General features: G+C 65.5%; 1 protein-coding gene across 1 annotated transcript; it reads left to right on the top strand.

Annotated features, from left to right (window-relative positions):
• The first annotated feature begins 6,160 nt into the window (after positions 1-6,160).
• On the top strand, positions 6,161-16,293 carry SLC17A7 (solute carrier family 17 member 7). The gene is made up of 11 exons (XM_044988925.1): positions 6,161-6,292; positions 7,433-7,551; positions 9,001-9,115; positions 9,545-9,632; positions 9,899-9,985; positions 10,448-10,590; positions 11,747-11,896; positions 13,408-13,540; positions 13,888-13,998; positions 14,396-14,523; positions 15,488-16,293. The coding sequence occupies exons 1-11, from the start codon at positions 6,176-6,178 to the stop codon at positions 15,833-15,835; spliced, it is 1,539 nt and encodes a 512-aa protein (XP_044844860.1). The 5' UTR covers positions 6,161-6,175; the 3' UTR covers positions 15,836-16,293.
• The last annotated feature ends 4,253 nt before the right edge of the window (positions 16,294-20,546 follow it).

Raw genomic sequence — 20,546 nt, 5'->3', positions numbered from 1 at the left:
GAGTGGGATCTAGTGGTTTAGAGCAGGGGGGCTGGGAGCCAGGACTCCTGGGTTCTCTCCCCAGCTCTGGGAGGGGCGTGGGGTCTAGTGGTTAGAGCGGGGGGGGGGCTGGGAGCCAGGACTCCTGGGTTCTCTCCCCAGCTCTGGGTGGGGAGTGGGGTCTAGTGGTTACAGCTGGGGGGGTGTTTGGAGCCAGGACTCCTGGATCCGATCCCTGGCTTCGGAAGGGGAGTGGGATCTAGTGGTTTAGAGCAGGGGGGCTGGGAGCCAGGACTCCTGGGTTCTCTCCCCAGCTCTGGGAGGGGAGTGGGGTCTAGTGGTTAGAGCGGGGGGGGGGGGCTGGGAGCCGGGACTCCTGGGTTCTCTCCCCAGCTCTGGGTGGGGAGTGGGGTCTAGTGGTTAGAGCAGGGAGGGGCTGGGAACCGGGATGTGTGCAACCTTTCCACTCACTCCAAGGACTTTCGCCAAGGCGGGGAGAGGCCCGGCTTCCTTCCGACCGGCCCATCCAGGGCGTGCTGAATAATTCAGGTCTTTTCTAGCAATAGCTGCATCCTGCCTCATCTATATTTCATGGCACTGAAGTTGGCTCCGTAGAATTTTTTTTTCCTTCCAACACTGTGTTTAAATCTCACGACTCTGGGAATCCCTCGACCCGCCCAAAGCCCTGAGCACGGAACTGGCCCTGATTTCAGCTGCAATTTCCTTCCAGCCTGGAGAATTCTTGTAATTGGACTGAAGAGTTTAAAGTGTCTTCAGAGCATGGGAGGGGCGGTGAGCCAGGGCTCCTGGGTTCTCTCCCTGGCTCTGGGAAGGGAGTGGGGGCTAGTGGTTAGAGCGGGGGGGTTGGGAGCCAGGACTCCTGGGTTCGATCCCTGGCTTTGGGAGAGGAGTGGGGTCTAGTGGTTAGAGCCGGGGGGGCGGGGAGCCAGGACTCCTGGGTTCTGGTCCTGGCTGTGGGGCAGAGGAGTTTTGTGCTATTTTATTTGAATTTGAGTGTCTGTTTTGTGTGCATTGAATTTTCTCTGTATGTTTTTAATATATCTATATCATCTATATCAATATCTATCCATGTATGTATCTATTGCAGGGTTTTTTTTTTTTCAGTTGAGCACAACTCCCTTCTGGTTTTAGGATTTTTACAGCATTCGGTTGTTTTTATTGGATTCTGGTTGCTTAGGGTTGCATTTGGCTTTGAGTTTACAGCCAATTTCGGGGTTTTATTCCCTTCTTCGTTCGCAGCATGAGGATCATTTAATTAATTAGCATCATTGGCTCCAATTAAGCACCTCATTTAGACGATTTTATTTAGTTAGGTGGCTTAATTTCAATTGTTCCCCGCCCTGTTGATTTTGATTCATTACAGTTGTGCCGGTTTCTTATCTGCATGTTGCTTAATTGCAGTGAATTCATTTCTGATGCCACGTGGGCACTTTCGCACGATTTAATCTGACTTCGCCACCATGTTCCTTCGCCGCCGTCGGATTATTTGCTTGAATTTGGCGGCTCGCCGGTCCTGAAATCCATTTTGGGGGGCTTTGATTGCTTTGCAGTCGGGGCAGGGTGGGGAGTGACGGACACTGGCAGCTTGTGTCTGACACACTAGCGATGGGCAGCCAGGCCTGACGTGGGCACAGCACCGGGCATGGAGAACAGGCTCTGCAGTGGCGCATAAGCAGGGCACGTCTGTGTTTCCCAGGAGCAGAGAACCGGGGTGTATTTACACGGTAAGAGGGCCCCTGGGTCTTCCCGAGCGGGCGGTCAGGCCGCCTGCCAAGTGCACCCCAGAGCACAGCGGTCTGAGCTGCGTCTGGCTGCGGCGGGAGCAGCCTGTTTTCTCTCTCTCTGGTTTTGGGCCCTGAGTCTTCAAAGAACCAAACAACCTCCCGAGCTTGGCTTTGAAACGCCCGAGATTTTCCACCCAACGCCCAGGCGCTGCTTTGACTTGGCCGGTTTTCAAGCTTTTCTCTGCAACTTTGAAAGTACAAACCTGAAATTATTACAATGGTCGTCGACCTCTGACCCCCCCCCCGGCTTTAGCCAAGATTTGCAGCCAGGGGAGGCTCTTTTCTAGGGGGCCACATTATTCATAGACTAGCCTCTGCTAACCTGACCGGCTGGAGGCCGGCCTGGCATTAATTCCTGCTTCAGCCGGAGCAGATCGGTTCGGAAACCGGCCGGATTTACCGAGTGCCGGCGGAGGATCCACCCCAGCCAGTGGTTAATTCTCCTGGTGGTTAAACATTTGCACCTTGGCTGCAGGCTGAATCGGTCCAGCTTCCGCGTTAGACCTTTGCCAGATTAAAGACGCCTTCGTTAGCAAATTCCCCAAGTTGGTCGTCTCCAACCTTCTCCTTCTTAAGCTGCATCCATAAATCTCCCCCCCTCCCACATTCCTGCCCCAGTTGTGCCCCACGGGGGGCGGCCAGGCCCGTTTGGGGGGGCGGCTGCTGCCCACCCTCCCTGGTCACCTTACATGGCTGGATTTAGCCAGGTGCCCGGTGGCTAATTCCCCTGCAGCGAGAGTCACCCCCGGCCCCATACAGTAAGGGAGGGGGAGAGTAGATGGATACGCCTGTCGCCAGGTGGGGTGAGGGGCTGGGGGGGGGTCAGCCCCATAGGAGGGACTCACACAGATCTGGCCCCACACACTAACCCGGGACCCCCTGCCACCCACAGCTGGATCTCGAGACCTGGGCCAGGGGTCCCCGCTCCCCAATATCGCCTCCCACCTCCCCCAGAGCAGAACTCGTTCCCCCCAACAGGGGGCGCCAGGGACACACACAGAGCAGGGCCCGGCCCCTCCAGCAGGGGGCGCCAGGGACACACACACACACAGCGCAGGGCCTGGCCCCTCCAGCAGGGGGCGCCAGGGACACACACACACAGCGCAGGGCCTGGCCCCTCCAGCAGGGGGCACCAGGGACAAACACACACAGAGCAGGGCCCGGCCCCTCCAGCAGGGGGCGCCAGGGACACACACACACAGCGCAGGGCCCGGCCCCTCCAGCAGGGGGCGCCAGGGGGACACACACACAGCGCAGGGCCCGACCCCTCCAGCAGGGGGCGCCAGGGGGACACACACACCGCAGGGCCCGGCCCCTCCAGCAGGGGGCGCCAGGGACACACACACAGCGCAGGGCCCGGCCCCTCCAGCAGGGGGCGCCAGGGACACACACCCAGCGCAGGGCCCGGCCCCTCCAGCAGGGGGCGCCAGGGACACACACGCAGCGCAGGGCCCGGCCCCTCCAGCAGGGGGCGCCAGGGACACACACACACAGAGCGCAGGGCCCGACCCCTCCAGCAGGGGGCGCCAGGGACACACACCCAGCGCAGGGCCCGGCCCCTCCAGCAGGGGGCGCCAGGGGGACACACACCCAGCGCAGGGCCCGGCCCCTCCAGCAGGGGGCGCCAGGGGGACACACACAGAGCGCAGGGCCCGGCCCCTCCAGCAGGGGGCGCCAGGGACACACACCCAGCGCAGGGCCCGGCCCCTCCAGCAGGGGGCGCCAGGGACACCCCGCGCCCCCCCCCCCACGCACTCGGGGCCGGTTCTGCTCTCACAAGCCGGGCCGCGGGGGGGCTGGAGCAGCTTGTGCGGGGGGGGGGGGGCGGCTCCAGGCCGGTGTATTAAGAAGCGGATGCGGCAGCTTGGCCGGGAGCCCAGCGCGGGGGTTTAGCGCCGCTTCCATATGGTCCCGCAGCGCCCAGCGCTGCCACGTGGAATCGGCACCGGCGCCAACTCCCCCCCCCCCCGGCCGCCCCCCAACACGCCGGGCTGGGATGGAAGCGGGGGGGGGGTGTCTCCCCCGGCAGCCGTGGCTGCCCCCATGAGGCGCTAGGGGGCGCTGCGCTGAGGGGGGGGCGGCAGGGGGCGCTGCGCTGCGGGGGGGGGGGGCAGCAGGTGGGGGCGGGAGGCTCCGTTTCTCTCACCGGCTCTTGCGGAGCTGCTGGTGCTAAGAAGATGCGGCGTGAAGCGGTGCAAGAATTAGCAGCTGCCACTTAACACCAGGCGGGGAGGGAGGGGGGGTGAGAAGGGGATGCGAGGGAGGGGGGGATTGGGGTGGGGTAGCGAGGAGGGGGTGGGGGTTGGGGTGGAGGTAGAGGGGAAGGAGTGAGGGTGGGGCTAGGAGGCAGCAACGGGGATAGAGAGGAGGGGGTGGAGGGGGGGGAGGATGACCCCGGGACCAGAAATTAGAGGCTGGTCCTGCTCTCAGATCACCCAGGGTCAATCCGGAGTCACTCCTGTTTGCAAGGGGGGCAGGGCCAGGTTGTGCTCTCCGTTCTCCCCTTCCTTGGGATCAATCCAGAGTCACTCAGTCTGCAGTGGGGATAGATTCTGATCTCAGCTCCCCAGACCCCTGGGGTCAATCCGGAGTCACTCTTGTTTGCAATGGGGGCAGGGCACGGTGCTGCTCTCAGCTCCTCCAGTGCCTGCGCCCCGGGTCTATACAGAGTCACTCCTGTTTGCAGTGGGGACAAAGGCAGGTTCTGATCTCAGCTCCCCTGGGGTCAATCCGGCGTCACTCCTGTTTGCAATGGGGGCAGGGCCGGGTGCTGATCTTAACTCCCCCGGGGTCAATCTGGAGTCACTCCTGTTTGCAATGGGGCCAGGGCTGGGCATTTTACCAACTGAAGAGAAACAAAAACCTGAAGGCGTCAACATCTGTTAACGAGGAGCAAATCCTGGAAATAGGCTGATGGGAGGGGTTGGGGGAGATGGATGGATTGTGGCAATTGCACCCCAGTGCCGGGCGAGGGGTCCCCATATACCCAGTCCCTGCCCCAGGGGGGTCCCTGTATACCTGGGCCCCGTGCCCCACCCCAGAGGGGCTGCACCCTGGGGCCAGGTGAGGGGTCCCCATATACCCAGCCCCCTGCCCCAGGGGGGTCCCCGTATACCTGGGCCCCGTGCCCCACCCCAGAGGGGCTGCACCCTGGGGCCAGGTGAGGGGTCCCCGTATACCCAGCCCCCTACCCCAGGGTGGTCCCTGTATACCTGGGCCCCGTGCTCCACTCCAGAGGGGCTGCACCCTGGGGCCGGGCGAGGGGTCCCCGTATACCCAGCCCCCTACCCCAGGGTGGTCCCTGTATACCTGGGCCCCGTGCTCCACTCCAGAGGGGCTGCACCCTGGGGCCGGGCGAGGGGTCCCCGTATACCCAGCCCCCTACCCCAGGGTGGTCCCTGTATACCTGGGCCCCATGCTCCACCCCAGAGGGGCTGCACCCTGGGGCCGGGCAAGGGGTCCCCGTATACCCAGCCCCCGCGCCCTGCCCCAGGGGGCCCAGCGGGAAGCGGTGGGGAAAGCCGGCACCAGAGGAGCTGAGGGCGCTGGGGAAGGTCAGTTCAGCTCGGGCCGGGCGCCGGGCGGGGGAGCTCAGCCAGGGATATTTAAAACCGTCCTTGTGATCTGCTAACGCAGCCACCTGCACTGTGACCCGGCAGCTCCGTGTGCTGAGCAAGGCCGGCGGGGGGGGGGGGGGGCGGCCCCGAGTCCCCAGGGCAGCGCTAGGGGGGCCTGTCCTGTAGGGGGGGGGGATCAACCTATCCACCCACCCCGTCCATCCCATCCACCCTATCGATCAATGTATCCCCAGCCACCCCCATCCATCCATCCATCCATCTATCTATCTGTCTATCCCCCCACACCCCCTCTATCTATCCCCACACCCCCCCTCTATCTATCTATCCCCATCACCCCCTATCTTTCTATCTATCCCCACACCCCCCCTCTATCTATCTATCCCCACACCCCCTATCTATCTATCTATCTATCTATCTATCTATCTATCTATCTATCTATCTATCTATCTATCTGTCTATCCCCCCACACCCCCTCTATCTATCCCCAGCACCCCATCTATCTATCTATCCCCACACCCCCTATCTATCTATCTATCGATCGATCGATCTATCTATCTATCTATCTATCTATCCCCATCACCCCCCATCTATCTATCTATCTATCTATCTATCTATCCCCACACCCCCCCTCTATCTATCTCTGTCTCTGTCTCCGTCTCTCCCTGTCCCTGGGCCAGGCTGCTGGAGCGGCGCCAGCCGGGCGGGGAGACGATCGAGCTGACGCAGGAGGGGCGCGCGGTGGAGGTGTCGGAGAAGCACCAGCCGGTCGTGGACTGCACCTGCTTCGGCCTCCCGCGCCGGTACATCATCGCCATGCTCTGCGGCTTCGGCTTCTGCATCAGCTTCGGGATCCGCTGCAACCTGGGCGTGGCCATCGTCAGCATGGTCAACAACAACACGGTGTACCGGGGCGACAAGGTGGTGGTGGAGGTGAGCGGCCTCTCCCCTCTAGGGGGCGCCAGCTCCCATCCGGCCCAGGGCGGGGACTGGCTGGTTCAGGGGGGCAGGGAATGGGGCAGGGGCCTCTCCCCTCTAGGAGGTGCCGGCTCCCATCCGGCCTGGGGCAGGGACTGGCTGGCTCAGTGGGGCAGGGAATGGGGCAGGGGCCTGTCCCCTCTAGGAGGCGCCGGCTCCCACCCGGCCCAGGGCAGGGAGTGGCTGGCTCAGGGGGGCAGGGAATGGGGTACGGGGCCTGTCCCCACTAGGGGGCGCTGGCTCCCATCCGGCCCCAGGGCAGGGAGTGGCTGGCTCAGGGGGGCAGGGAATGGGGCAGGGGCCTGTCCCCTCTAGGGGGCGCCGGCTCCCATCCGGCCCAGGGCAGGGAGTGGCTGGCTCAGGGGGGCAGGGAATGGGGTACGGGGCCTGTCCCCACTAGGGGGCGCTAGCTCCCATCCGGCCCCAGGGCAGGGAGTGGCTGGCTCAGGGGGGCAGGGAATGGGGCAGGGGCCTGTCCCCTCTAGGGGGCGCCAGCTCCCACCCGGCCCAGGGCGGGGAGTGGCTGGCTCAGGGGGGCAGGGAATGGGGTGCGGGGCCTGTCCCCTCTAGGAGGCGCTGGCTCCCATCCGGCCCCGGGGCAGGGACTGGCTGGTTCAGGGGGGCAGGGAATGGGGCAGGGGCCTGTCCCCTCTAGGAGGCGCCAGCTCCCATCCAGCCCAGGGCGGGGACTGGCTGGCTCAGGGGGGCAGGGAATGGGGTGCAGGGCCTGTCCCCTCTAGGGGGCGCCGGCTCCCACCTGGCCCCAGGGCAGGGACTGGCTGGCTCAGTGGGGCGGGGAATGGGGCCCGGGGCCTGTCCCCTCTAGGGGGCGCCGGCTCCCACCCGGCCCCAGGGCGGGGACTGGCTGGCTCTGTGGGGCAGGGAATGGGGCAGGGGCCTGTCCCCTCTAGGGGGCGCCGGCTCCCATCCGGCCCCAGGGCAGGGAGTGGCTGGTTCAGGGGGGCGGGGAATGGGGTGCGGGGCCTGTCCCCACTAGGGGGCGCCGGCTCCCATCCGGCCCAGGGCAGGGACTGGCTGGCTCAGGGGGGCAGGGAATGGGGCAGGGGCCTTTCCTCTGTTTCTTTTCCTCCACAGAAAGCCCAGTTCACCTGGGACCCCGAAACGGTCGGGATGATTCACGGCTCCTTCTTCTGGGGCTACATCGTCACGCAAATCCCTGGTGGCTTCATCGCCCAGAAATTCGCTGCCAATAGGTTCGAAGAGAGACACAGCCGGCCCCATAGCCCCAGGGTGCTGCCCATGGCTGGGCAGGGGGGCGGGGGGCTCCACAGGGGGCGCTGGGCTGCAGGCAGTGGGGCGGGGGTGCAGCAAGGGGGGCTGGGCTGCAGGGGTGGGCGGCAGGGAGATGTTTCAGATCAGCTACAAAATCTCAATCTCATTAAATCTCCCCTGGCTCCTTCCCGCCCCGTCAGGGCCTGGCCCCTTTCCAAATGGGCTAATCCTCGGCTGGTTCCCGAAATCTCCCGGGAGAGACGCCACTTCCTGTCCCGCTGTGCTGCAGCCTGCCGTTACCCAGCCCCCATCCTAGTGCCGGGCGAGGGGTCCCCGTGCACCCAGCCCCCGTGCCCCACCCACAGGGACCAGGTCCCACCGCTGGTTGGGGGGTCCCCGGATACCCAGCCCCTGCGCCCTACCCCAGAGAGGTCCCCGGATACCCAGCCCCTGCGCCCCACCTCAGAAGCATCAATGGTGCGAGGGTGTGAGGTAGGCAAAATGCACTAGTGAACAGCTGTTATGATCAGGGACAATGCGGCTCCAGCCATGACCAGCAGTGGCATAAATAGAAAGCAGTGATTGTGCCAACACAATAGTGTTTCACTAGTGTTAGCGCAATGCACTAGTGAGCAGCGAGCATGCAAACACTAGTGATCAGTGAGCGTGCGATGCACCGCATGCAAACCCAATAGGAGCAGTGAGCATTCAATGCACGAGTGGCAACCATCCAGTGCACTAGTGAACAATGTGTGTGGAAACACAATAGTGAGCTGCCAGCATGTGATGCCCTTTTGAGCAGTGAACCTAAGATCAAGTTGAACATAAGATCAAGTTGCACGTATACAAACACAATAGTGTGCAACAAGCGTTTAGTGTACTAGTGAGCACTGAGCATGCAAACACAATGGAGACCCTTGAGAGTGCAAATACTATAGTGAGCAGTGAGTGTGCAATGCACTAATGTGCAGTATTTGAATGCACCAGCAAGCACACAAATACACTAGCACTCCGGGAGCATGCAAACACTGTAGTGACCTGCAAATGTGCAAACACAGTGAGCAGCGAGCGTGCAAACACAGTCACAAGCAGCAAGCGTGCAAGACTCTACTGAGGAGCAACCATGCAAACACAACAGTGCACCTTGCACCAGTGAGCATGCAAACGCAATTGGAAGCAGCGAGCATGCAATGCGCTAGTGAGAAGCAAAGACAACGGTGAGCAGTGAATGTACAATGCACTAGTGAGTGGGCAAACACAAGAGGGACCAACAAGCGTGCGACACACTAGCGCGCAGCGAGCGTGCCACACCCCGGCAAGCGTGCGGTCCCGGTGTCTGTCGCTGACGAGCAGCCGCCCCGCTGCCCAACAGTGAGCTGCGTGGGTGCGATTGCACGAGCGCCCGCCCTGACCCTCCCCCTCCCATGCAGGGTCTTTGGCTTTGCCATTGTGGCCACCTCGACGCTGAACATGCTGATCCCGTCGGCCGCCCGGGTTCACTACGGCTGCGTCATCTTCGTCCGCATCCTGCAGGGGCTGGTGGAGGTGAGGGTCCCCTGGGGGCGGGGGCTGAGGGGAGGGGGCGGGGCTTGCCTTCATGGCCACGCCCCCATCCCCAGGGGGGAGGCTTGGGAGGGAAGGGTTAGGGGGCGGGGCTTGATATGTTAGCCCCACCCTCCCCCCACATGGAGGTGGGGTAAGAGGGTGGGGCTTGCTTTTCTGGCCACGCCCCTTCCTAGGGGAGAGGACAACTTGTTGAGAGGGTGGAGCTGCTGATAGGGGGCGGGGCTCCCTCTAGCCACGCCTTCTTTGCCTATTGGGAGGTGGGCAACACGGTATGGGGCTAGCCACATCCCCTTCCTAACGGAGGGGGCTTGTCAGTGCGGGGGGAGGGCAGGGTGCCAGTGAAGGGGCGGAGCCTGGTAGCTGGCCACGCCCCCCGAGCCCTAACATCTGTCTGTCCGTCTGTCCCAGGGGGTGACGTACCCGGCCTGCCACGGGATCTGGAGCAAGTGGGCCCCCCCTCTGGAGCGCAGCCGCCTGGCCACCACGGCCTTCTGCGGTAAGGGACCCTCCCCCGCCGAGCCCGGACGCCTGGGTTCTTGCCCTGGCGCCGGGAGGGCAGTGGTGCCTAGTGGTTAGAGCAGGGGGGGCGGGGAGCGCGGACACCTGGGTTCTCCCCCTGGTTCGGGGGGGGAGTGGGGTCTAGTGGTTAGAGTGGGGGGGGAGCCCGGACGCCTGGGTTCTCTCCCTGGTTTGGGGGGGGCGTGGGGTTTGTTCGGTTCACACCACGGGGCTTTGGCTAACGTGGGCCATAACCTCCCGCAGGCTCCTACGCGGGCGCAGTGGTGGCCATGCCGCTGGCCGGGGTCCTGGTCCAGTACTCGGGGTGGAGTTCGGTCTTCTACGTGTATGGTAAGGTCAGACCCACGGGCCCATCTGCCTTGGCATCCAGCCTCCCGCCACCCGCCCACGGGCCCATCTGCCCCGGCGTCCAGCCTCCCCCCACCCACCCACGGGCCCATCTGCCCTGACGTCCAGCCTCCCGCCACCCATCCACGGGCCCATCTGCCCTGGCGTCCAGCCTCCCGCCACCCACCCACGGGCCCATCTGCCCTGGCATCCAGCCTCCCCCCACCCGCCACGGGCCCATCTACCCCGGCATCCATCCCCGCACCCAACACACGGACCCATCGACCCCGGCGTCCAGCCTCCTCCAACCCAACACACGGACCCATCGACCCCGGCGTCGAGCCTCCCCCCTCACACCCATTGGCCCCTCCTGCCCAGTATCCCCACACAGAGGCTGGGGGGGGGGCTCTCCCAGCTGGCTGTACCCCCCGTCCCCGCCGTGACTCCTCCCCCTTCCATCGACAGGCAGCTTTGGGATCTTCTGGTACATGTTCTGGTTGCTGGTTTCCTATGAGAGCCCAGCTCAGCACCCCACCATCACAGAGGAGGAGCGCCGGTACATCGAGGAGAGCATCGGGGAGAGCGCCAGCCTCATGAACCCCCTGGTGGTGAGACCCCACGGCAGGCGGGCTGGGGGCACTGGTGTGGGGAAGCTCGCAGCGCCGGGATGCTCTGGCCTGGGGGCACTGCTGTGGGGAAGCTCGCAGCACCGGGATGCACTGGGCTGTGGACATTGCTGTGGGGAAGCTGGCAGTGCCGGGATGCACTGGGCTGGGGGCACTGCTGTGGGGAAGCTCGCAGCGCCGGGATGCTCTGGCCTGGGGGCACTGCTGTGGGGAAGCTCGCAGCGCCGGGACGCTCTGGCCTGGGGGCACTGCTGTAGGGAAGCTCGCAGCACCGGGACGCTCTGGCCTGGGGGCACTGCTGTGGGGAAGCTCGCAGCACCGGGATGCACTGGGCTGTGGACATTGCTGTGGGGAAGCTGGCAGTGCCGGGATGCACTGGGCTGGGGGCACTGCTGTGGGGAAGCTGGCAGTGCCGGGATGCCCTGGGGGCACTGCTGTGGGGAAGCTCGCAGCACCGGGATGCCCTGGCCTGGGGGCACTGCTGTGGGGAAGCTCGCAGCGCTGGGACGCCCTGGGCTGGGGGCACTGCTGTGGGGAAGCTCGCAGCGCCGGGACGCCCCGGGCTGGGGGCACTGCTCTGGGGAAGTTTGCAGCGCTGGGATGCCCTGGGCTGGGGGCACTGCTGTGGGGAAGCTCACAGCGCGGGGACGCCCTGGCCTGGGGGCACTGCTGTGGGGAAGCTCGCAGCGCTGGGACGCCCCGGGCTGGGGGCACTGCTGTGGGGAAGCTTGCAGCGCTGGGATGCCCTGGTCTGGGGGCACTGCTGTGGGGAAGCTCGCAGCGCCGGGACGCCCCGGGCTGGGGGCACTGCTCTGGGGAAGTTTGCAGCGCTGGGATGCCCTGGGCTGGGGGCACTGCTGTGGGGAAGCTCACAGCGCGGGGACGCCCTGGCCTGGGGGCACTGCTGTGGGGAAGCTCGCAGCGCTGGGACGCCCCGGGCTGGGGGCACTGCTGTGGGGAAGCTCGCAGCGCTGGGATGCCTTGGGCTGGGGGCACTGCTGTGGGGAAGCTCGCAGCACTGGGACGCCCCGGGCTGGGGGCACTGCTGTGGGGAAGCTCGCAGCGCTGGGACGCCCCGGGCTGGGGGCACTGCTGTGGGGAAGCTCGCAGCCTGGCTATCTCACCCTTCCCCTGGCAGAAATTCAAGGCCCCCTGGCGCAAGTTCTTCACCTCCATGCCCGTCTACGCCATCATCGTCGCCAACTTCTGCCGCAGCTGGACCTTCTACCTGCTGCTCATCAGCCAGCCGGCCTACTTCGAGGAGGTCTTCGGCTTCCAGATCAGCAAGGTACCGGCCCGGGAGCCCGGCCCACAGGCCCCAGCCCCCCGCTGCCCTCCCCGAGTCCGGGCCCCCTGCCCCCCGCTGCCCTCCCCGAGTCCGGGCCCCCAGCCCCCCCCGCGGCCCTCCCGGTGTCCGGGCGCCCGGCCCCCCCGCTGCCCTCCCCGAGGCCGGGCCCCCAGCCCCCCCCGCTGCCCTCCCCGAGTCCGGGCGCCCGGCCCCCCCCGCTGCCCTCCCCGAGTCCGGGCCCCCAGCCCCCCCCGCTGCCCTCCCCGAGTCCGGGCGCCCGGCCCCCGCGCTGCCCTGCCCGGGCCCCCGCACCCAGCCCCCGCGCTGCCCTCCCCGAGTCCGGGCACCCAGCCCCCCGCTGCCCTCCCCGAGTCCGGGCGCCCGGCCCCCGCGCTGCCCTGCCCGGGCCCCAGCACCCAGCCCCCCCGCTGCCCTCCCCGAGTCCGGGCACCCAGCCCCCCCGCTGCCCTCCCCGCGTCCGGGCGCCCAGCCCCGTCGCTGCACTCCCCGCGTCCGGGGTCCCTGCCCCCGCGCTGCCCGGCCCGCGCCCCTGCCCCCAGCCCCCGCGCTGCCCTCCCCGCGTCCGGGCGCCCATCCCCCGCGCTGCCCTCCCCGAGTCCGGGCCCCCAGCCCCCCCGCTGCCCTCCCCGAGTCCGGGCGCCCAGCCCCCCCGCTGCCCTCCCCGAGTCCGGGCGCCCAGCCCCCGCGCTGCCCTCCCTGAGCCAGGACAGAACCCCGGAGTCCGGGCCCCCAGCCCCCAGCCCCCAGCCCCCCCGCTGCCCTCCCCGAGTCCGGGCCCCCAGCCCCCCCGCTGCCCTCCCCGAGTCCGGGCCCCCAGCCCCCGCGCTGCCCTCCCCGAGTCCGGGCACCCAGCCCCCCCGCTGCCCTCCCCGAGTCCGGGCACCCAGCCCCCCCGCTGCCCTCCCCGAGTCCGGGCACCCAGCCCCCGCGCTGCCCTCCCCGAGTCCGGGCACCCAGCCCCCGCGCTGCCCTCCCCGAGCCAGGACAGAACCCCGGAGTCCGGGCCCCCAGCCCCCACCCCACCCCCCCCGCTGCCCTCCCCGAGTCCGGGCACCCAGCCCCCGCGCTGCCCTCCCCGAGTCCGGGCACCCAGCCCCCGCGCTGCCCTCCCCGAGTCCGGGCACCCAGCCCCCGCGCTGCCCTCCCCGAGTCCAGGCACCCAGCCCCCGTGCTGCCCTCCCCGAGCCAGGAGAGAACCCAGGAGTCCGGGCGCCCAGCCCCCGCGCTGCCCTCCCCGGGCCGGGACAGAACCCAGGCATCCAGGTTTCCAACCCCCTCCCCCGCTCTAACCACTAGACCCCAGAGCCAGGACAGAACCCAGCCCCCCCGCGCGCCCTGAGCAGGGAATCCGGGGGTTGAATCCTGCCTCCTCCCATCAGTGTAACGAGACTCAGCTGGGTGGGACCCAGGAAAGAGGGGGGTGGGGGGGGTGGGGGAGGCTCCCCGCGGGTGCCAGGGCAGGTGACTCCCCCTCTCCCTGCCCCCCCCAGGTGGGCCTGCTCTCCGCTCTGCCCCACCTGGTCATGACCATCATCGTCCCCATCGGGGGGCAGATTGCGGATTTCCTGCGCAGCCGCAGGATCATGTCCACCACCAACGTCCGCAAGATGATGAACTGCGGAGGTGAGACGGGGCTGCGGGTCGGGAGTGAGGGGCACCGGCAGGGCTGGGAGGGGCCAGGGCTGGGCTGGCAGGGGGCTGCGGGTCGGGAGTGAGGGGCACCGGCAGGGCTGTGGGGGGCAGGGCTGGGCTGGCAGGGGGCTGCGGGTCGGGAGTGAGGGGCACCGGCAGGGCTGGGAGGGGCCAGGGCTGGGCTGGCAGGGGGCTGCGGGTCGGGAGTGAGGGGCACTGGCAGGGCTGAGGGGGGCAGGGCTGGGCTGGCAGGGGGCTGCGGGTTGGGAGTGAGGGGCACCGGCATGGCCGGGGGTGTGTGCGTGACTCAGTTTCTCTCTCTGCCCACCCCCCCCCAGGCTTTGGCATGGAGGCGACTCTGCTGCTGGTGGTGGGTTATTCCCACAGTAAAGGCGTCGCCATCTCGTTCTTGGTCCTTGCTGTGGGCTTCAGTGGCTTCGCTATTTCAGGTCAGCCGGGGGCGGCGTGGGGCAGGGAAGAGAGTGGGGGCCCGGCAGGGAGCAGGACGGGGGCCCAGCAGGGGTGATGTGGGGCAGGGAGCGGTGTGGGGGCTCAGCGGGGGATGCCGCGGGGTAGGTATTCATCAGGGGCGCCGTGGGGCAGAGAAGGGGTGGGGGCGTGGCAGGGGGCGGTGTGGGCCTTGGGGTTGGGTGGTGGTAGGGGGTGCCGTGGCTTAGGGAACGGGGAAGGGGCATGGCAGGGGTTGCCGTGGGGCAGGGCAGGGGGTTGTAGCATGGGGTGTCGTGGGGCAGGGCAGAGCAGGGGGCACCATGGGGCAGGGCAGGGGGTGCCGTGGGGCAGGGCAGGGGGCTCTGACCTACTGTCTTTGCTCCCCCGTCCCTACAGGGTTCAACGTGAATCACCTGGACATCGCCCCGCGTTACGCCAGCATCCTCATGGGCATCTCCAACGGGGTGGGCACCCTCTCGGGCATGGTCTGCCCCATCATCGTCGGGGCCATGACCAAGCACAAGGTGCGGCGGGGCTGGGCGAGCAGGGGCTGCGGGTCGGGAGTGAGGGGCACCGGCAGGGCTGGGCGAGCAGGGGCTGCGGGTCGGGAGTGAGGGGCACCGGCAGGGTGGGGGGGGCAGGGCTGGGTGACTGGGGGGCTGCGTGTCGGGAGTGAGGGGCACCGGCTGGGCGGGGGGGGGCTGGGCTGGGTGACTGGGGGGCTGCGTGTCGGGAGTGAGGGGCACCGGCAGGGCTGCGGGGGGGCAGGTCTGGGTGACTGGGGGGCTGCGTGTCGGGAGTGAGGGGCACCGGCAGGGCTGGGGGGGGCAGGCCTGGGTGACTGGGGGGCTGCGTGTCGGGAGTGAGGGGCACCGGCAGGGCGGGGGGGTCAGGGGTGGGTGACTGGTGGGCTGCGTGTCGGGTGTGTGGGGCACGGGCAGGGGGGGGGGGGCAGGGCTGGGTGACTGGGGGGCTGCGGGTCGGGAGTGAGGGGCACCGGCAGGGCGGGGGGGGCAGGGCTGGGTGACAGGGGGGCTGCGGGTCGGGAGTGAGGGGCACCGGCAGGGCTGGGGTGGGGCTGTTGAAGCTGGTGCTCATGGGGGGGGGTCACTCAGGAGCCCAATGTCAGGGGGTTGCTGATCTCGCCCCCTCCCCCCCAGGTCAAAAGGTTTAAAAGGAAGGAAATAAAATATTATTTTGTCTCTTCCTTCGCCCCCTCCCCCACTCCCTGCCCTGCCCCCTCCCCCCTTCCTTCCTCTCCCCCACTCCCTGCTCTGCCCCAGCCCCTCTTCCTCCCCCTCCCCATTCTCCCTACTCCTCCCCCTCCCATCCCCTCCACTCCCCCTCCGCCAACTCCCTGCCCTGCTCCCCGCTGCTCCCAACCCCCCCAATTCCTCCTCAATCCCCCCTGCCCTGCCCCCGCCCCCGCCCCCTGCCCTGCTCACCCCTCCGGCTCCCATCCCCCCACTTCCCCGGGGTGGGGCGCAGACGCGGGAGGAGTGGCAGTACGTGTTCCTCATCGCCTCGCTGGTGCACTACGGGGGGGTCGTGTTCTACGGGATCTTCGCCTCGGGCGAGAAGCAGCCCTGGGCCGAGCCGGAGGAGACCAGCCCCGAGAAATGCGGCTTCATCCACGAGGACGAGCTGGCCGACGAGGAGGACGAGGCTGCCCGGGGGGCGGGCGACGGGGGCGGGGGCGGCTACGGGGCCACCAAGAGCACCAGCTTCGCCAACGGGGGCTGGGTGGCCGACTGGGACAAGAAGGAGGAGTTCGTGCAGGAGCCCGGCAAAGACGCCTACATGTACGGGGCACCGCGGGAGAGGGACCTGTCCTAGGAACCCCCCGAATCTCCGCCTCCCCCCAGGCACCTCTGCGGTGGTACAGTCCAGGAGGTTGGGGCCGCACTTGGCCACACCCCCATTCTTCAGGCCACACCCCAGTTCCCCCCCACTACATTGGTACAGTCCAGGGGGTGGGACCACAGTTGGCCACACCCCTATTCTGCAGGCCACGCCCCAATCCCCACGCTGTGTTGGTACGGTCCAGGGGGATGGGACTGAGCTTGGCACACACACCCCCCATTCCTCCACTGCATTGGTACAATCCAGCAAGGTGAGGTGGAGCTAAGTTAGGCCACACCCAAATCTGCCCCAAGTGCCACTGAGCCAGGGGGTGGGATTTATTTTGGCCACTCCCAAATCCCCCACTGCATTGGTATAAACCAAGGGGGGGCGGGGCTGAGTTAGGCCACACCCCCACTCTATGGGACACAGCCCCCTTCATTGGTGCCATCCAGGAGGGCGAGGGAGTGGAGCTGAGTCAGGCCACACCCCCAAGCCCTTCAGCCCCACCCAACCCCCTCCCCACTCACTGGGGTCCACCCTATTGGTACAATCCTCTCCCCACCCTCCCCCACAAGCCACGCCCAAATCCTGTCCCCTCTGGGCAGCACCATTTGGTCTGGCCCATCAGGGCGAGGGGGTGGCACTTAGGGTTAAGTTGCCCTGCCCCCCGGGCCAGCGGCAATGGTACGACCCATTTGCGGGGTGGTGGGGAAGCCCCCTGACCCCATTGACAGGGGTCTGGGGGGAGGGCAGGGCAGAGGTTAGACCTTTGACCCTGAGGTCAGAAGGTCTTGACCTTTGACCCTTGGCCTCTGCGGGGGCACCACTTGACCTTGAGATCAAAAAGCCTTTGACCTCAAGGCTCGGCCTTGAGCCCAAGTTGACCGTGAGGTTCATGATGTTTGACCTTTGACCTTGAGGCTCCCACCTGCCCCATAATAAATCCCCCCCCAGCAGGCCTGGGGGGCAGCACTAGGGTTCCATGGGGGGGGGGAGAGCAGTGGAGAGGGATGGGGGGATGCCCCAGACTGTGACCCCAGGGTTCAGTCTGACACCGTCTTTACAAAGTGACATGACAAATGGCGGTTTTTAGCCACCCCTCATGAGCCAGTCGGCGGTTTTGAGATGCCCCCCACCCGCTGCTCCTTCTCTGAGCTGCCCGTCCTGGCGGCTCCCAGCCACGGCCGAGATGACGGTTTCAAGTTGCTCCCTGCATTCTCGGTTGGCAGGTTCGACACCCCACAAGCTGCAGGTGGTGGGTTCGAGACACTTCACACGCTCTAGCTGGGGGGTTTGAGACACCCCGCGTGCTCCAGCTGGCAGTTTCAAGTTACCCTGCATATTTTATGTGATGGTTTCATGTTACCCTGTACAGCTCTAACCAGCAATTTCAAGCTGCCCCGTGTGTCCTAGCGGGCATCCAGTCAGGCTGCCTGATCCAGTTCTAGATGGTAGTTTTGGGACACCCCACACAATCCAGCCACTGGTGCCAAGCTGCCCTGCATGTCCTAGCTTGCTGGGTCACGGTTGCTGCATCGCAATTCTCCTGGGTATTTTCCAACTGCCTTGCGTCCTCCAGCCGGCGGCTTCAAGTCACCCCACAGCATCCAGCTAGCAGTTTCAGGCCACCCCAACCCATCCACCTGGCGGTTTCAAGCCACCCAACCCCATCCAGCTGGCAGTTTCAGGCCACCCCAACTCATCCAGCTGGCGGTTTCAAGCCACCCAACCCCATCCAGTTGGTGGCTTCAAGCCACCCAGCACGTTCTTAGTCCAGGGCTTCAAACAAGTCAGTGCCCTCTAGTTGGCAGTTTCATGCCCCCCTCTTACATATGACAGTTTCAAGTCCCCCCCCCTTGCATTCTCTCGAGCCTCATAGACACCTATGGAGTGAGGCCTGGCCCTACCCGACATCCCAACCCCCCCACTCCCCTGGTTCGGCCCTGGCACCGCCCAGTTCCTCCCAATTAGAGGCAGGTGGCGATGCTGTGGGCTGGGGGATACCCCCAAAAGTGTGTGTGTGGGGGAGAGACCTGAGCCCCCTGTTCCCTTCCCCGCCCCACAGCTCCGGCATTGCAGGGTCCGCCTGGCGTTGAATGTACGTGTCTCCCCAACCCCCATTGGAATAAACCAATTCTTGTGTAAATATATAAATATAAATTATATACGGGACCGAGAGCGGGGCCGGGCCTGTGAGAGCTTCCTTCCTGCGCCGGGGGGGCAGTGGGGGGGCGGATCACTGACCCTCTGTCCAGCCCCTCGGCCCCCCCATCTGTCCATGCATCCCCAGCCGCCCCCTCTGCCTGTCTATCCCCATATACCTCTCCGTCCAGCCCCATGGCCCCCCGTCTGTGCATCCGTCCCTATCTGCCCCCTCTGTCCCTCCCCATGGCCCCCCGTCTGTCCATCCGTCCCCATACGACCTTCAGCCTGCCTAGCCCCATATACACTCATAGACTTTAAGGTCAGAAGGGACCATTATGATCATCTAGTCTGACCTCCTGCCCAACGCAGGCCGCAGAATCTCACCCAACCCGCTCCTGTATCAAACCCCTAACCTGTGTCTGAGTTACTGAAGTCCTCAAATTGTGGTTTAAAGACCTCAAGCTGCAGAGAATCCTCCAGCAAGTGACCCGTGCCCCACGCTGCAGAGGAAGGCAAAAAACCTCCAGGGCCTCTGCCAATCTGCCCTGGAGGAAAATTCCTTCCCGACCCCAAATATGATGATCAGCTAAACCCTGAGCATGTGGGCAAGATGCACCAGCCAGGCACCCAGGAAAGAATTCTCTGTAGTAACTCAGATCCCCCCCATCTAACATCCCATCCCAGACCACTGGGCATATTTACCTGCTGATAATCAAAGATCAATTGCCAAATGAATTGCCAAAATCAGGCTGTCCCATCATACCATCCCCTTCATAAACTTATCAAGCTTAGTCTTAAAGCCAGATACGTCTTTTGCCCCCACTGCTCCCCTTGGAAGACTGTTCCAGAACTTCACTCCTCTAATGGTTAGAAACCTTCGTCTAATTTCAACTCTAAACTTCCTAGTGTCCAGTTTATACCCATTTGTTCTTGTGTCCACACTGGTACTGAGCTTAAATAATTCCTCTCCCTCCCCAATATTTATCCCTCTGATATATTTATAAAGAGCCATCATATCCCCACTCAACCTTCTTTTGGTTAGGCTAAACAAGCCAAGGTCTTTGAGTCTCCTTTCATAGGACAGGTTTTCCATTCCTCGGATCATCCTCGTAGCCCGTCTCTGAACCTGTTCCAGTTTGAATTCATCCTTCTTAAACATGGGAGACCAGCACTGCACACACGATTCCAGATGAGGTCTCACCAGTGCCTTATCACACGGTACTAACACCTCCTTCTCTTTGCTGGAAATACCTCGCCTGATGCATCCCAAAACCGCATTAGCTTTTTCAACGGTCATATCACATTGGTGGCTCATAGTCATCCTGTGATCAACCAATACCTCTCTGTCCAGCCCCAGAGCCCCCCATCTGTCCATCTGCCCCATCCGCCCCCTCTGTCCCGCCCCATTGCCCCCCGTCTGTCCATCTGCCCCATCCGCCCCCTCTGTCCCGCCCCATTGCCCCCCGTCTGTCCATCTGCCCCATCCGCCCCCTCTGTCCCGCCCCATTGCCCCTGTCTGTCCATCCGTCCCCATACGGCCTTCAGCCTGCCTAGCCCCATATGCCTCTCTGTCCAGCCCCACACCTCGCATCTGTCCATCTGCCCCATCTATCTAATCTATCTATCCCCAGCCACCCCCTCTATCATTGGTGCTGTAGTTCAAAGGCACGTCACCAGGGAGCGCTGGGCTGCAGGGAGCAAGGGTGGGGGGCTCCGGAGGGGGTGCTCCCCCCTTACTGGGATGGGACTCATGGATGTGGGGGGCAGGGAAGAGCTGGTTCATCCTGTGGCTAACGGGGGGTGCGATGGTCCCTGTTTCTGGGCTCATCTGTCCAGGAGGTGGCGGTCGGGGGGCTGCTAAACCACCATGGCTCATCTGTGATGCTCCTCACTCCCGACCCGCAGCCCCCTGCTCTGCCAGTGCCCCTCACTCCTGACCCGCAGCCCCCTGCTCTGCTGGTGCCCCTCACTCCCGACCCGCAGCCCCCTGCTCTGCCAGTGCCCCTCACTCCCAACCCGCAGCCCCCTGCTCTGCCGGTGCCCCTCACTCCTGACCCGCAGCCCCCTGCCCTGCTGGTGCCCCTCACTCCTGACCCGCAGCCCCCTGCTCTGCCGGTGCCCCTCATTCCTGACCCGCAACCCCCTGCTCTGCCGGTGCCCCTCACTCCCGACCCGCAGCCCCCGCTAGCCTATGAACAGGGGGTCCCAAAGCAGCTGCTGGCTGCTGAGCGTTCAGGTGGGGCCTGCGCTGCACGGAGGCAGGTGGCCGGGGAGGGGCCGGGCGCTCAGCACGTGGCCTGGGCAGATGCGGCAGGATTAGGCTGGGGCCAGAAATAGACGTTTGGCTCTGGGATTAGGGGGGGAGGGGAGGGAGATGGAGCCAGAGATATAGCGCGGGGGAGGGGCTGGGGATGAATTCCCAGCATCAGCCCCTCCCCCAGTGCCCCTCACTCCTGACCCACAGCCCCCTGCCCCCCCAGCCCTGCCGGTGCCCCTCACTCCCGACCCGCAGCCCCTGCCAGCCCAGCCCTGCCCCCGCCAGCCCTGCCGGTGCCCC

This window comes from Mauremys mutica, chromosome 15, assembly GCF_020497125.1.
Source record: "Mauremys mutica isolate MM-2020 ecotype Southern chromosome 15, ASM2049712v1, whole genome shotgun sequence".
In the NCBI taxonomy this organism is placed as follows: domain Eukaryota; kingdom Metazoa; phylum Chordata; order Testudines; family Geoemydidae; genus Mauremys; species Mauremys mutica.
Note: the sequence above shows the minus strand (reverse complement) of the source record. Positions and strands in the feature narration are given on the sequence as shown.